Source organism: Salminus brasiliensis, chromosome 20 (assembly GCF_030463535.1).
Source record: "Salminus brasiliensis chromosome 20, fSalBra1.hap2, whole genome shotgun sequence".
Taxonomy (NCBI): domain Eukaryota; kingdom Metazoa; phylum Chordata; class Actinopteri; order Characiformes; family Bryconidae; genus Salminus; species Salminus brasiliensis.
Window position 1 is genome coordinate 2,201,641 of NC_132897.1, and position 16,248 is coordinate 2,217,888.

The 16,248-nt window shown below is 44.8% G+C and overlaps 1 protein-coding gene across 1 annotated transcript; it reads left to right on the forward strand.

Moving 5' to 3' along the window:
• The first annotated feature begins 4,409 nt into the window (after positions 1-4,409).
• Positions 4,410-16,209, forward strand: ch25hl3 (cholesterol 25-hydroxylase like 3). Its single transcript, XM_072665129.1, has 3 exons — positions 4,410-4,939; positions 9,986-10,521; positions 14,331-16,209. The coding sequence occupies exons 1-2, from the start codon at positions 4,530-4,532 to the stop codon at positions 10,374-10,376; spliced, it is 801 nt and encodes a 266-aa protein (XP_072521230.1). The 5' UTR covers positions 4,410-4,529; the 3' UTR covers positions 10,377-10,521; positions 14,331-16,209.
• The last annotated feature ends 39 nt before the right edge of the window (positions 16,210-16,248 follow it).

The following is a 16,248-nucleotide window of genomic DNA, read 5'->3' on the forward strand; positions in this document are numbered from 1 at the left end:
TACAAATCTGACTGTAAAGCATTTCAAACTTCCTCCAAATGTGGTTTGGTTCTAATTTGCAAAAATCTGATCGGATTTGAGTGGGCAGTCTGAACACAGCCTTAGTGAAACAGAGATCATTATCATAAACACAGCTACTGTCCTGTAGGTGTAATGTGAAGGTGTCCCAATACTTTTGTCCATATAGTGTATGCGTGTGTGGATTGTGGGATGTGCCGTGCAGAAGATGAAGGTCGGCAGCTCCTATATCCTCTCACAGATAGTATAAAGGGTGCTGAAGGGGGGTTTGCCCGGGACCCCATACAAGCTAGAACCGGCACTGACAGAACCTTTGATGAACTTAGGAATTATCTGGTAGATTTTTTTACATCTTATATATTTTGTGGGGTCCCACAAGGTTCTATCATAGGCCCAATGTAGCTTATCAAAAAAGGTTCACCGTAATCTAGTTATAAGAGAGAAGAACTAAGACCACCCCCACCTCCTCACCACTGAACACAGAGATCACTATCATAAACACAGCTACTGTGTTTTGAACATTATTTTGTAGATCTTTAGTTTAAAAATCAAAAACAAAAAAACTACGTCTTAGACACAGTTATGATGTACCAATATGGTAGAAATTATTTACAACTTCCATCTTGTAGTTGTAGAGTATTAAATGGGAATGAAAGGAAAGGGTTAACCTTAGGAAGCTGTAGCCAGCGGCCACACACATCCCAAATAAAACATGACCGCTTTGTAATGGACAATTACTTTTTAATATTTTAGAGTTGAAACACGATCAAAATACAAGTAGGAGGTTGAGCACAGTTCTCTTCTCAGAGCCAGTAAAAAGTAAAACGCTCCAGAGAAGATTACAGCTCAGTGGGTTGGCTCAGGTACGCCTCTAAAAGCCCCTAGACTTCCACATCAGCTTACCTTACACAGTCCCAAAGGAACTCTGCCCAAACTACCTGTCTAAAATGCCCCATTTATTCACTAAAGCCTTTGGAACTTTCTCAATTTGTTGTTTGGACAAAAGTATTGGGACACATCTCTTGATTTCAGGTGTCTGATTCAGTCCCATTGACCCACAGACCTCTAGCCCTGCAGTCTGTCTTTCTTCCACACATCAGTGAAAGAATGGGAGGTTCTGAAGGTTCTGCTCACTGAACTCCAGCGTGGTTCTGTATGTAATAGGAAACACCGCTGCACCAACAACAACTACAAGTCAGCTGGTGAAATTTAGACCTTCCCTCCTAGATCTTCCTCCATCAGCTGTGAGGGGTGTTATTACTGAACAGTGGAAGAGTTTAGGAGGAACAGCTCACAGAGAGCAGCTCAGTGATCCACCGAGTGTCTGTCAGACCACGTAAAGTTACAGAGCGGGGTCAGGGCCGAGTGCTGAGCTCAGAGCAGAGTGCAGAAAAGCCTCCAACTGACTCAGTAACTGCAGCAGAGCTCCAGACCTGCTGCTGCTGTAGAGCTTAGAGTAAAGGAGGACCGGCTCCATATTAATACAGCCTATGGGTTTAGAACGGGATGTTATTAAAGACCCTGGGGCCTCATACAAGCTATGGTAGCTATTTAAGGTTAATATAGGTTGTGGGGTCCCACAGGGTTCTGTTATAGGCCCAATGAAGCCCACTATGTGACCCATAGTTACTGAACTATTCGGTCTGATTCAACGAGTCACTGATTCACTGAGGATAAATGTGTTACAGTAAATATTATCTGTTGTTTTTAATGGACAAAAGTATTGGGACACTTGATTGTCTCCACGTAAAGTTACAGAGCGGGGTCAGGGGCCGAGCGCTGAGCTCAGAGCAGAGTGCAGAAAAGCCCCCAAAGCCTCTGCTGCTGTCAGAGCTTAGAGCAAAGGGGGACCGGCTCCTTATTATGGCCTATGGGTTTAGAATGGGGGTGTTTTAAAAGCTCCTGTAGGTGTAATGTGAAGGTGTCCCAATACTTTTGTCCATATAGTGTATGCGTGTGTGGATTGTGGGATGTGCCGTGCAGAAGATGAAAGTCGGCAGCTCCTATATCCTCTCACAGATAGTATAAGTCTTTTACTGTAAATAATATTGTTTATTGCTTTTTTAATTCTTATCTATATTGTGTGTATATAGTGTAAATTATTTATTTATCTAAATTTTTTGTAACTGAGTGTCCTTTACACTGTGAATTTCCCCACTGCGGGACTAATAAAGGACTATCTTATCTTATCTCTTATCTCTTATAAAGGGTGCTGAAGGGGGGTTCTCCCGGGACCCCATACAAGCTAGAACCGGCACTGACAGAACCTTTGATGAACTTAGGAATTATCTGGTAGATTTTTACGGCTTATATATTTTGTGGGGTCCCACAAGGTTCTATCATAGGTCCAATGTAGCTTATCAAAAAAAGTGTCATCGTAATCTAGTTATAAGAGAGAAGAACTAAGACCACCCCCACCTCACCCCCCCCCCCCCCCCATACCTATCATCACACTCACAACTAATTAAAGGCTTTCACAGTTAGTTTCACTTTTCCTCAGCTGCCTCAACAGCCGGCCGCTCATTCACTGCTGTTGGCAAAGCACAAGCATTCTGTCCACACCCCCATATCCCCTTAGTTACTGAACTGATTCAGTCTGATTCAGCGATTCACTGATTCACTGAGGGGAAAAATGCAAGCTGTTCTTACAGTGTTACAATGTTTTCTCTATGTGCTTTATGGACAAAAGTATTGGGACGCCTGCTCATTCACTGTTTCTTCTGAAATCAAGGCTATTAAAAGAGCTGATCCTGCTTCTGTTGGAGTAACTGTCTCTACTGTCCAGAGAAGAACACTTCTACTAGATTTTGGAGGAGCATTGCTGTGAGGATTTGATTGCATTCAGCAACAAGAGCGTTTGAAAGGTCAGGATGTTGGATGATAGTCATCACCCCACAACCTCATCATCCCCAACTCATCCCAAATGTACCACCATCATTCCAGAGAACACAGTTCTTCCACTGCTCCACAGCTCAAAGCTTCTGGGGGGCTTTATACCCCTCTATAGCCCACGCCTGGCAGTATTAGGCAGCATGGTGCAAGTCAGTTCTGCTGAGATGACTAAGCTGAGGTTTTTCTGCGTGTCCTATCTGCATGGTTAGGAGGACAAAAAGGCCACATCAGCTAATTCCCCATTTCTACCTTCTTAATCGGTTATTTGGACAAAAGTATTAGGACACTCCTCAATCATTGAATTCAGATGTGCATTCAGTCCCATTGACCCACAGGCCTCTAGCCCTGCAGTCTGCCTTTGTTCCACTCATCAGTGAAAGAACGGGAGGTTCTGAAGGTTCTGCTCACTGAACTCCAGCGTGGTTCTGTATGTAATAGGAGACACCGCTGCACCAACAACAACTACAAGTCAGCTGGTGAAATTTAGACCTTCCTCCTAGATCTTCCTCCATCAGCTGTGAGTGGTGTTATTACTGAACAGTGGAAGAGTTTAGGAGGAACAGCTCACAGAGAGCAGCTCAGTGTCCACCGAGTGTCTGTCAGACCACGTAAAGGTACAGAGCGGGGTCAGGGCCGAGTGCTGAGCTCAGAGCAGAGTGCAGAAAAGCCTCCAACTGACTCAGTAACTGCAGCAGAGCTCCAGACCTGCTGCTGCTGTAGAGCTCAGAGTAAAGGAGGACCGGCTCCATATTAATACAGCCTATGGGTTTAGAACGGGATGTTATTAAAGACCCTGGGGCCTCATACAAGCTATGGTAGCTATTTAAGGTTAATATAGGTTGTGGGGTCCCACAGGGTTCTGTTATAGGCCCAATGAAGCCCACTATGTGACCCATAGTTACTGAACCATTCGGTCTGATTCAACGAGTCACTGATTCACTGAGGATAAATGTGTTACAGTAAATATTATCTGTTGTTTTTAATGGACAAAAGTATTGGGACACCTGATTGTCTCTACTGTCCTGGGAAGAAGGGTTTCTACTAGAGTTGGAGGAATATTGCTGTGAGGATTTGATTGCGTCCAGTGGCAAGAGTTGTTAGTGAGGTCAGACTGTTGGATGATGATCACCACCCCACCTCAATCCCTCAAAAGTACTGGATGGAGCTCCACCACCATGCATCATTCCAGAGAACACAGTTCTTCCACTGCTCCTCAGTGCTGGGGGGCTTTATATACCCCCTTTACTAGCCCTACTGCCGGGAGCAATGGGTGCAATTTGAAGTAGCTTAATGCAATCATTAGAAGGGGTGTCCACAAACTTTTGGACATATACGTGAGAACTGCAGCACGGACACAAGGTCACAAAGGGTTAACCTGATAGCGTCCGGGGTTGTCCTCTCACGAGCTCGTTTAAAAGCCAGCCTTTAAAAAGGGAGGGGATGATTCGAGGCTGGCTTGGTGAATCGGTTCATTTGATTCACCGGAGAGAGTCATTGAAAACGTCTCACTCAGGGTAGAGTGGCTGGAGTCGCGCGCGCGTCCCAGCAGCATCGTGCAGGAGAGCGCGTGAACTTCTAAAAGCCTGAAACCATGACAACGCGAACGACGCACGCTTAACATGAGCGTGAACGCCACCGGTGCCCTCGCGCCGTCGCTGCTGCAGCCCGCGTGGGTCGCTTTACGCGCGCTGCTCCTCTCCCCGGCGATGGCCGCGTGCGCCGCCCTTGCAGCCCACCTCTGCTTCTCGGCTCCGTTCCTGCTCCTCGAGCTGCTGGGGGTCGACCGTTACCGGATTGGAGACGGGGCGCGAGCCGCCGACCCCCGGCGGTGGCTTGAGTGCCTCGCGCGGATCGCGTGCAAGTACGCGGCGGCGGTGCTGCCCTTCGCCGCGCTGGTGCAGCAGCTCGCGCGCAGGGACTCTGAGGATTACCTCGAGGCGCCGCCGCTCTTCCGCGCGCTCTCCGACTGCTTCACGTGCCTGCTGGTGTTCGACACGCTCTTCTTCGCCGTGCACTACGTCATGCACAGGTGAGCTCGAGCCATAGCAGCCATAACATTAAAACCACCTGTCCTAGAAGGCCTGTAGGTTGTGAGGTGTGACCTCCATGAGCCTGGGGTGTCCTGACCCTGGCTCTGGGTCACCGGCTGTCCTTCCGTGGAGCACTTTTGGTAGGTACTGACCACTGAGTACCAGACAGTCCCCCCGCAAGACCAGGTGGTTCTGACCCAGTCCTCCTCTAGATTCTTGCGCTTGGTCCATTTCTCCTGCTTCAGGAACTGACCGTTCACCTGCTGCCTGATCTGTAGATCCAACCCCAGACATCAAAGCTAGTAGTATCTTCACCTGGTGGTGGTTCTAATGTTATGGCTGATCAGGGTACATGTTTTTCACTTTTCTCCATAATGTGAATCTGGAAGTTGTTCTTTATATAGTGTCAGAATTCGATGGCGAATGGACCGATAGAAATGCTCCAAAATGACCTGGATTTAAATATTTGTCCATTGACTTCCATGGAAAGTTCGGACGTTTTTTTCCTTCTCCTGTAAAGTTGCCGGAGAATTCAAGGTTTTGCGTGATGGCCCTTAAAATATAGGGTTCCAGAGTTTCACTAGGACTAATTAACGAAAGCTCGGCCTCTGTAAAGACTGTAAAAACCTAGGGTGTAGGTTCCTGTTGTTTGGCCAGCGATTGATCTGGACCTTTATTATAGAAGAGTAATTCTGCTTTATAATCAATAATCAATAACCAATCAAGTATCAGTAGAAAGCTTCTTCTGAAATTTGACCAAAGTAAGAGACTCAGTACTGGAAGCCGTGTCCGATCAGAGGAACGCTGTAGAGTGTGGATTAGTAAGTCCATAGCTTGGCTAAACCAGCTGGACTTTAGTAGACTGGACGGCTGCTATAGGAATGGACAGCAGATCATTGGAGAAGGATGACCTATGCCGTCCTTCTCCTCGTCGTCTCGGTGTGTTGGAGAGGCTCTTTGGAGAAGCGAAGGGGAACATTTCTAAGTGACTTAGGTTTGAATCATGTTGCACAGGAAGCAAGGTGGTTGCTATGGTGTTGCTAAGTGGTTGCTAGATGGGTGCTATGGTGTTCCCAAGTATTTACTGTGGTATTTCAGGTCACTGCTTTGGTGTTGCTACGTGGTTGCTATAGTGCTTCTAAGCTGGTTGCTATGGTGTTGCTAAGTGGTTGCTAGATGGGTGCTATGGTGTTCCCAAGTATTTACTGTGGTATTTTAGTTCACTGCTTTGGTGTTGCTACGTGGTTGCTATAGTGCTTTTAAGCTGGTTGCTATGGTGTTGCTATGGTATTTCACGTCATTGTTTTGGTGTTGCAAAGTGGTTGCTATGGTGTTGCTAATGTTTTGCTATGGTGTTACTAAGTGGTTGCTAGATGGGTGCTATGGTGTTCCCAAATTGTTACTATTGTATTTCAGGTCATTGCTTTGGTGTTGCTATGTGGTTGCTATAGTGCTTTTAAGCTGGTTGCTATGATGTTGCTATGGTGTTGCCAAATTGTTGCTATGGTGTTACTAAGTGGTTGCTAGATGGGTGCTATGGTGTTCCCAAGTAGTTACTATGGTATTTCAGGTCACTGCTTCGGTGTTGCTACATGGTTGCTATAGTGCTTCTAAGCTGGTTGCTATGATGTTGCTAAGTGTTTGCTAGATGGGTGCTATGGTGTTCCCAAGAATTTACTGTGGTATTTTAGTTCACTGCTTTGGTGTTGCTACGTGGTTGCTATAGTGCTTTTAAGCTGGTTGCTATGGTGTTGCTATGGTATTTCACGTCATTGTTTTGGTGTTGCAAAGTGGTTGCTATGGTGTTGCTAATGTTTTGCTATGGTGTTACTAAGTGGTTGCTAGATGGGTGCTATGGTGTTCCCAAGTAGTTACTATGGTATTTCAGGTCACTGCTTCAGTGTTGCTACATGGTTGCTATAGTGCTTCTAAGCTGGTTGCTATGATGTTGCTAAGTGTTTGCTAGATGGGTGCTATGGTGTTCCCAAGTATTTACTGTGATATTTCAGGTCACTGCTTTGATGTTGCTATGTGGTTGCTATATGGTTTCTAAGATGGTTGCTATAGTGTTGCTAAGTGGTTGCTATAGTGTTATTTCAGGGCCTATGAAACTGATGTTAATTATGGCAGTGATGTAGTTTTGAGGGTGTTAATAATAATTAAAGTGAAAATTAAATGAATTAAATTAAATAGACTTTAGAACCCAGTTTGCAGCAGGGATCTTCAGAAGGCCTGAGCACGGCTGCTGGTTCTGGATCCTTCAGCTCTGTCTGAGTGGGGGTGATGGTCGGTGTGTTGTTGATGAGACCGGATTCGTGCTGCTGCAGGTTGTAGGACGGCTTGTTTGTGTAGCGTGAAGAGAATTACAGTAATCCGCTGTAGTGGAACAGCGGGCCTGTCGCCTCAACACTCCTCCCAGCCTGGCTGTCTGCTCTTCCTGACTGTGTTTGATTAAAAGGGTGTGTGTGTGTGTGTGTGTGTGTGTGTGTGTGTGTGTGTCTAACTGTGCGAGAGGCTGTTCGGCAGTTTAGATAAAAAGCCAGCTATTAAGACCAAAACATTAAGACCACTTGCCTAACATGCTGCTGGTCATCTGTATACATGCCACCGAAAGATTTACCTCTACAGGACTACAGTTATGTAGCAGTCGGGGGTTTTCAAGAGCGGTAGGAGCTCAAATGCCTTTTTAATCCCTATCCAGGTGGGATTAAATTTACTGTGATTTTATTCCCGAATTTCTGACCATCTCCATCGTCCAGTCTAAATTACCTGCTACTCATCTAAGTCCAGTTCCGATTCTCAGCTCTGTTTTTTTTTCCAGGCAGATGTTGCCTCACATCTGGAAAAAGTTTTTTTGGCTGCTGGTGGTTACTAAGGTATTTAAGGTGGTTGCTATGGTGTTGCACAGTGGTTGCTAGATAAGTGTTGTAGTGTTGCCAGGTGGTTACTAAGATTTTTAAGTTGGCTTCTGTGGTCTTGCTAAGTGGTTGCAATAGTGTTGCTAGGTGGTTGCTATGGTGTTGCATAGTGGTTGCTAGATAAGTGTTGTAGTGTTGCCAGGTGGTTACTAAGATTTTTAATGTGGCTGCTGTGGTCTTGCATAGTGGTTGCAATAGTGTTGCTAGGTGGTTGCTATGGTGTTGCATAGTGGTTGCTAGATAAGTGTTGTAGTGTTGCCAGGTGGTTACTAAGATTTTTAAGTTGGCTTCTGTGGACTTGCTAAGTGGTTGCTATGGAGTTGCATAGTGGTTGCTAGACACATGTTATAATGTTGCCAGGTGGTCACTAAGATTTTTAAGGTGGTTACTATGGTTTTCAGATGGCTGCTATGGTATTGTTGGTAGACTGTTGCCATGTTGTCTCAGCTGGTTGCTATGAGCGTGCTGACCACCTTTCAAGGCTGCATCTGCAGCAGTTGGAAAAGAGGCGGTGACTGGCTTCACATGTGTTGAAAGAGACGCATGCTAGTCTTCACCCTCCTAGTGATGGGGCGGGTCACACGAACAGGGATTGGGTGATTGGCCGGGTGAGCAAATCTGATAAATGATTAATACTAATTAATGACATTTAATCCAAATGATGAGATTAAACGTTTGACACCTCACTGCCTTCCACATGTTTCCTACCAAAGGTATAATTAAATTAAAAATACATGTAATGAAAGGTTTATCCGGACCCAGACACCCAGTGATGTACCCCCTCAGTTCTAGAACGGGCCTTTTATTGCCATCCAGATGGAGACAGACGTCCCTCTGAGATACAAACCCAATCCGACTCACCAGCCAGCACCACAGCGAAGCGATGTGGGGAGAGAGCGCCATCTACCCACCCTAGAGAGAGAGGCCAATTGTGCTGTCTCTGGGCTTCGGCTAAAGATGGCTAGCAGCATGACCGGGATTCGAACCAGCGATCCTCTGATCATAGCGCCTTAGTCCACTGGACCACTCAGGAGTTTTGAAGATGGCTCTTCAAATGGTGGAGTTTGACAGGACAGCCCTGTTTTATAGCATTTGTAGCACCTTGATTTATTTCTTTGAGAGCCTGAGAGCAGAGTTCAAGAGCAGTTCTCCTTAAACGTTCTCCAGGCCTAAAAAAAAAGAAGAAGAAAAGCCTTGGAGCTCCAGAACAGATTTAGGTTGTTAACATAATTCAGTTCTTTAAGGCCGCAGGTTTGACGTGTTCGGCCATGTGTTGAGGTTCAGCAGTTGGGAAAGTGGCTCCTCAGGCCTGTTCTCAAAAGCTCAGCAGCTGCTGTTTACTCGTAAGAGAGGTGTTCTCTGGATCACCTACAGATGGGGAGTGTAATTTACTTTGACTCCACAGCTGTAAAAATCAAAAATGTACCAATCAAGCTTTGAGCGCCCCCTCATGGACAGCTGTATACATGCATTTCTGGACAAGCTGAGAGCTCCAGATGCAGGTAGAGAAGGTAACATCAAAAAATGTCTTTAAATAGTGTGATATGTTAGTTTTACCACATCGCCCAGCCTTACTATTTTTTTTATTAACAACATATTATAACATTATTATTATTTATTATTATAAAGTACAACAAGCAATCTGGAACCGCCCCCGTTAACACGAGACTCATTTGCCTACCCAGTGGGCTAGAGGGGTATAAAGCCCCCCAGCAGCATTGAGGAGCTGTGGAGCAGTGGAAGAACTGTGTTCTCTGGAATGATGGTGGTGGAGCTCCATCCAATACTTTTGTATAGGACGAGTTGAGGAGTTGAGGAGTTGAGGATGATGAGGTGGTGGGGTGGTGATCATCATTCAACATCCTGACCTTTCTAACACTCTTATGGCCGAATGCAGTCAAATCCTCACAGCAATGCTTCTCCAAAATCTAGTAGAATGTCTTCTTCTCTGGACAGTAGGCACAATTACTCCAAAGCGTCCCAATACTTTTGTCCTAGAGTGTAGTTACTGTCAAACTAATAAAATCTTCAAACAGCTGTTCTGAATCAGTGTTCCTCAGGCCTCTGATGTTCCTCTTTCCCAGATGTTCTAATCCCCAGACTAAACGTGTTGTGTTTGGTTCACAGTGATCCACGGCTGTTCCAGAAGTTCCATCACTCTCACCATTTGCATCGCGACACTTTCGCGCTGGCGGCGCAGGACTCCAGTATCGAGGAGCTGCTGTTCCAGCAGGTTCTGGCCTTTGCCAGTGCCAGGCTGGTGGGCTGCCACCCCATGAGCGAGATCCTTTTCCATTTGCTCAACATCTGGCTGGCTGTGGAGGATCACTGTGGCTACGACTTCCCCTGGGCGGTACACCGGCTGTTGCCCTGCTTTGGAGGACCTCCCTTCCACCAGGCCCATCACCAGCACTTCAGGGGCAACTATGCTCCATACTTCAGGCACTGGGACCTGATCTTTGGGACCTCGCTCCCCACTTGCACGAACAAATCCAGCACAGATGATCCCGCTCACTGAGCGCTTGGCAGCTGATGAATCACATCAGGCACATACATATATATATATATATATATATAGTGAACTGAAGATCACTGCAGGAGACATTAATCTTTCATTAGTTTAGCATTTGTGGTCCTCCATGCTCCATTTCATACCCAGAGAGGTAGGTGGGAACTTCTTATAAAAGTTTGTGGACACCTGCTGGTTCAGTGTTTCTTCAGCCATCATGCAGTAATAGCCTCGGCTCCTCTGACAAGGCTTTACACTAGAGGATTTGATTGCACTCGGAGCATCAGTGAAGTCATGTAACAGTGTTGGATGTTCGGCTTTGGCACTCCAACTCATTTCAGAGGTCTTGGAAGGGGATCCAGCACTCCAGAGCTCTAGCCGATGGTATGGTGACCTCTTACGTGGCTCCTCCAGAGTGTCCCATTCTGTTGGCCAGTGCTTTTCTATGGAGATTATACAGGCTGTGTGTAGAGCGATGGATGCACCTTAAAAGTGTTGGGATTAGCAGAGGTGTCTACATACGTTTGGACATACAGTGTACTAAGAAACATCTTTACCTTGGGTGAATTATGAAAATGTCATGAAATATGTCATGACATATGAAAACATGGTTTTGTGTTTTGTTTGTCAGAAATATTTTTATAATTATGTAGAATATTGATTTTGATACCAATATAAACTGTACACCCCCCAAACAATAACACAATGTAATCCTATAAGTTGTTATTACCCAAATAAATAAATGAAGTCATATTTCACATATTACTTTCACAGCTCTAGACCGGCCCTACGGTCTAACTGCTGCTCATCAAGTGTGAGGAGGTCATTAGTTCGAATTCCAGCCAGGGCTCATCGCTCCATTGTCAAAAGCCTCCCAGTCTGGGACGTCATGTGATTGGGGGGAGGGGGGGGGGGGCTCTAACCTGCAGATGGGAAATAAACAGTGAACAGGTTGAGGGGGCGGAGCCACAGACTAAACATCTCACACAGTGTTTAATTAGTTTCAGCTGCAGCTCATTTACTGATGTTCTTGAGGTTTGTTGACCAAACTGAAATGCAGAAGTTATGAAAATATGAATTTTGACTGAATTCTTCTCAGCAGGCTTTTTTCAGACAGATGATGCAAATCAGACTTTTACTCTTTCTCAAGTTTAGCATGTTGCTAAATTCGCAGCTACAGCGGCCTTGTTATTTCCCCCACCTGTTTTCAGAGCGTGCCGTCACCACTCGATGAGGTCCCACACGTTTCAATGACGGGATTCCAGACGTTTATGTGAATTGCAGCTAGTTCATTTGTTCAAGAAGCTGCACATTCAATGCCACCACAGCTCCTTCTCTTTTTTGGGTTTTAGCAGCATGTGGGAGAGTTGGCAGCTCTGGACTGCAATAGCAAAGTCTTGCTGAAGTCAGCAAATCCAGATTTGAACCACCTGTCTGCACAAAGCCTTGGAGTGTTAAACTGTTTCCCAGTGCAGGAAAAGTACTGGACTTCCGCAGACTCGAGCTGTGCCAAAATAACGCTGGAGGTGAGGGGCCTAAGAAAACACTGATATATCAGAGTACCGTGATTAGGGATGTCCTGATCGAGTTTATTTGCCCCTTGATCCGATCCGAGGTTCCTAATTCGGACTGAACCGTGCACCGCACAGATTGATTGCAGTAATAAACCAGTGTGTCTCTCGCCGCCGCTCCCTTTAAGAGCCAGGTGCGGTCGGTTTGACCTTGGCGGGTTGCTATTTCAGTGGTGTAAAGTGTGGGGGAGGGGGGGGGTGTACGAGCGTCGGGCTGCACGCGCCTGTGTTGACAATTCACTGCCAAGATAGCAACAAACGAACGCCTGACTGTTGACGAACGTCTGTCTAGACTGTTTTTTAGTCAGTGGAGCTCCTGCTGTGTTTTCCGTTGCTGAGATACTAACCAGTACGCCAGAAACTGACCTGAACACCCCTCATTTCATGACCACTGCGCCCATCGGCATAGATACGTTCACAAGCAGTGCTGAAAATAGACTGTTGGCAGGGTGGAAGATAGCGATGAGCATCATGATGCTATCTTGGGTCCCTTGGGTCTGTGCAGTAGCTTTTAGTAGACCGTCCGTTCTGCAGGCAGCTCAGCCCCAGGCTTCCCAAGTTCCCCCCAAGTTCAAAGTATTGTGTCTCAGTACACAGCTTTATAGGGGGTTTCCAGCCTCGGGGAGGGGCAACAAGTGTGTATTCTTTAACTGGATGGTCAACCTTTAGGACTTTTATGATCTAGGCTGTTGCAGCAGGATGCATCAGGCTCTGAGAGAAGCTAAGCTGTCTTACCCGGACCTCCCGTTCCACCTTGCCTTCTGTCGCCCTTTTTCCAAAACTACCCTAAACATGGTTCATCTGTGAGCTCATTTCAGCAGACAAAACAAAAACAGATTGATTTTAACTGATAAATGCAGCACTGTTACCAGTTAGCAGCCAAAACAAGGCTTCTAATGGTAACTGTCCATTCCACCTTAAATAGCGCAGTAGCGTTTTTTGCGTACGTTCCAGCAGCAGAGTGTAACTGCTGCAGCATTTAAGGTGGAATGGAGAGTTCCAGTGAGAGAACTTCAGCCCTGTTTTGGCTGCTAGCTGCTAACGTCGGCGCTCTGATCAGTTTGGTTCACTGTAAAAAGCTCAACGATGATCCGTGTTTAGGGTAGATTTCGAGTTATATATATATATATATATATATATATACACAGATATAGGCCTCATGGTCTAGATCCTCCACTGAACTGTTTAAACCATTGAAACACTTAAATTCTGACTTTACATTTTCCACCCTTTTGTGCCTCAACAATAACAAATCTGACCAATAATTGAGTGGTTCAGCGGAATGAGGCGCGGCCACTGTGACCAGAGGATTGTTGGTTCGAATCCCAGTCATGCTGCTCGGGGTCTGAGAGAGCACAACTGGCCTTGCACTCTCTCTCTCTCCAGGGTGGGTAGATGGCACTCTCGGCCTCCACATCACTCCGTTGGCCGGCCCTGGCATCTGCTAGCCACTGCATCAGAGCCAGGCAGACCCAGGCAGCATGGAGATGTTAGGTTTGATGGGGTTAATCAGATGTGCGGCAGCAGAGATGAGGATTCCCAGGTCTCACACTCCACACATTTCTCTAATAAGCAAAGTGTCAAGCGTCAGCAGTCTTGCCTTTATTTATGGCAGGACTGCTGTCAGATTTCTCCAAAATTTATAGCAGCTCTGTTCCCTCGCAAACGCCCACCTTCTTAAAAAAGGGAGCAGAGCATGAGCTCATCAAAGCAGGCCCTGAGATACACCAACCAGATGTCCAAATGTTTGTGGACAACCTTCTAATGAATGCATTCAGCTACTTCAGGCTGCACCCTTTGCTGGCACATATGTGCAGATGCGAACATACAGCTTGTCTAGTCCCTGTAGAGAAGTACTGCCAATAGAATAGGACTCTCTGGAGCAGTGATGGAGAACTCGCCTTCTTAGGGGGCTGGAAGGAACACACAGTCGTCCTGGGAGGGGACGATAAAGCCTTATCTAGATCTAGTACTTAATGTGCATAATGTGTAAATTGGCCGTGGTACGGTTTGGAGACACGTTGGTATGCCTAATGCCGGGCGTGGGCTATAGAGGGTGTTCTCTGGAAAGATGGTTGGTGATCATCCTGACAACATCCAGACCTCACATACTCAATCAAATCCTCACAGCAATCCTCACTCCAACATCTATGGAAAGCTGTCTTTCCTGAACAGTAGAGACAGTTATTCCAACAAAAGCAGGATAAACCCCTTTCAGAAGAAGCACTGAAGCAACGAGCAGGTGTCCCAGTACTTTTGTCCAAATGGCGTACACTGTGTCTTGGATCTTTTGTGTCTTGGATCTATTTTTTTTAGGAATGTGTGAAATGATTCATGTATAAATGTACTTTCTCTTCCGTGATATCATCTGATGTTTTGCTTTTCTCTGCAGGGTATTCCACTACACGCGGCCTGATTGTCGGCCTGCCCGCCTGCATCTGAGCTTTTATAAACTTTTAAGTGCCGCATCCTGCAAGAACGGACTTGATCTTTGCCACACACTGGCACTGTCATGCATAGCTTCTACTTTTCTGTTTGTCCGGTCACTGGAGAAGCTGGCTGAGGGAAATAACAAAAGATGTGTCCATGCAGCTGAAGAACCTCCTTTAAAAACTGTTTTTGCTCGGCTCATTTCAGAGATACGATTCACAGCAGCTCAAGCTGCACGTTGTTTCATCATGTATCTGCTTTTCTGAGTAAACTTCAGATATCTCTCTTTTCTAAGGAGATCACAAGCTCAAATTTCCACTAACTGCCCCTGTTTGGTTCTGATTAACTGGACATGCACTATGTGGACAAAAGTAATGGGACACTTGTTTGTTGCTTCAGTGTTTCTTCTATAATCAGGGGCATTAAAAAGAGTGTGTCCTGCTTTTCATGGAGTAACTGACTACTGTCCATAGTGTGTGAATGTATATATGTATATATATATATATATATATATATATATATATATATATATATATATATATATATATATATAGGCATGTCTAACCCCAATGTCACAGGTCCCTACCCTGGTTAAATAAAAGTTAAATACATAAATATTATATGTACATATATTGTACATACTGTACATATATGTTTTATACAAAAATGAAAATATATACAGACATATACATTTATTTATATATATATATATATATATATATATATATATATATAAATGTATATGTCTGTATATATTTGTGTGTGTGTGTGTGTGTGTGTGTGTGTGTGTGTGTGTGTGTGTGTGTGTGTATGTTGGCCAGGGCTCACTTATAAAAGGCATGTCTAACCCCAATGTCACTACCCTGGTTAAATAAAAGTTAAATAAATAAATAAATAGGTAAAAGAGAAGATGAAAACTATATATGCTCAAAAACTAAAAATATGTAGAGCTAAAATTATATCTAAATATATTTTGAATACAAAATAATAAAATAATGAAACAATTATGTTTTATACAGAAATAAAAAAAAAAATATATATATATATATATATATATATATATATATATATATATAAATAAGGTTGTGAATCAATCAGTGTACAGATCCATCAAAGTAATCCAAGACTCATACTGTGCTTTGTGGAAGTGATAAGTATCATGGTGGCGTTGTTTCGGACAGTATTTGCCATTTCGCCCACCATAAACTCTTACACCTCTTATTGTCATCAAACAATACATGGATCAACTGGAAAGATGACTGAAGACAGTCAGCAGAAGGCCTGCTGGTGTGTCTGATGCCATGGATCCGTAAGGAAACGGCTGTGTGAGGTGGTGTAAACGGGATGAGATGAAGGTACAGAAGGTGAAGCACAGGGAACTGATTCCTTGGAACTGTGACGCATCCACCAACCCCTGCTTACTGTAACACTGAAGGAGCTCGCGTTAGCTGGAGGCAGGGACTGCTGAGGCGTCTCACCATGAATCATCAGCGGGACTGCAGGACTTCTCCTTAAGATCTTTCAGGAATACTTTCATTCCTGGGAAGAAGAAAGGAAGTGGTTTATTTGAGCTGGGCGGGGATTTGCCATGTTTTACATTTTTCTATGTTTTTTTTTTTATGATTATGTAACATCAGCTGTTTTGCAATCGTTTGGACAGTCATGCTCTTTTAGCAGAAACTGAATGAAGCCAAATGTTTCTGCTTTAAATAGTAAATGGTTTTATTCTTCTCAGCCACATTTCTATTCATAACATCCAGGTTTGTTTGTTATTGTTGTGCTTATTTTGATTTTTTACCAAATAATTCAATAAATAAATAAATAAATAAATTCATTTCTCACCTGCACTCTTTCGTTTGTTCTGCTTGAATGTACAGCTG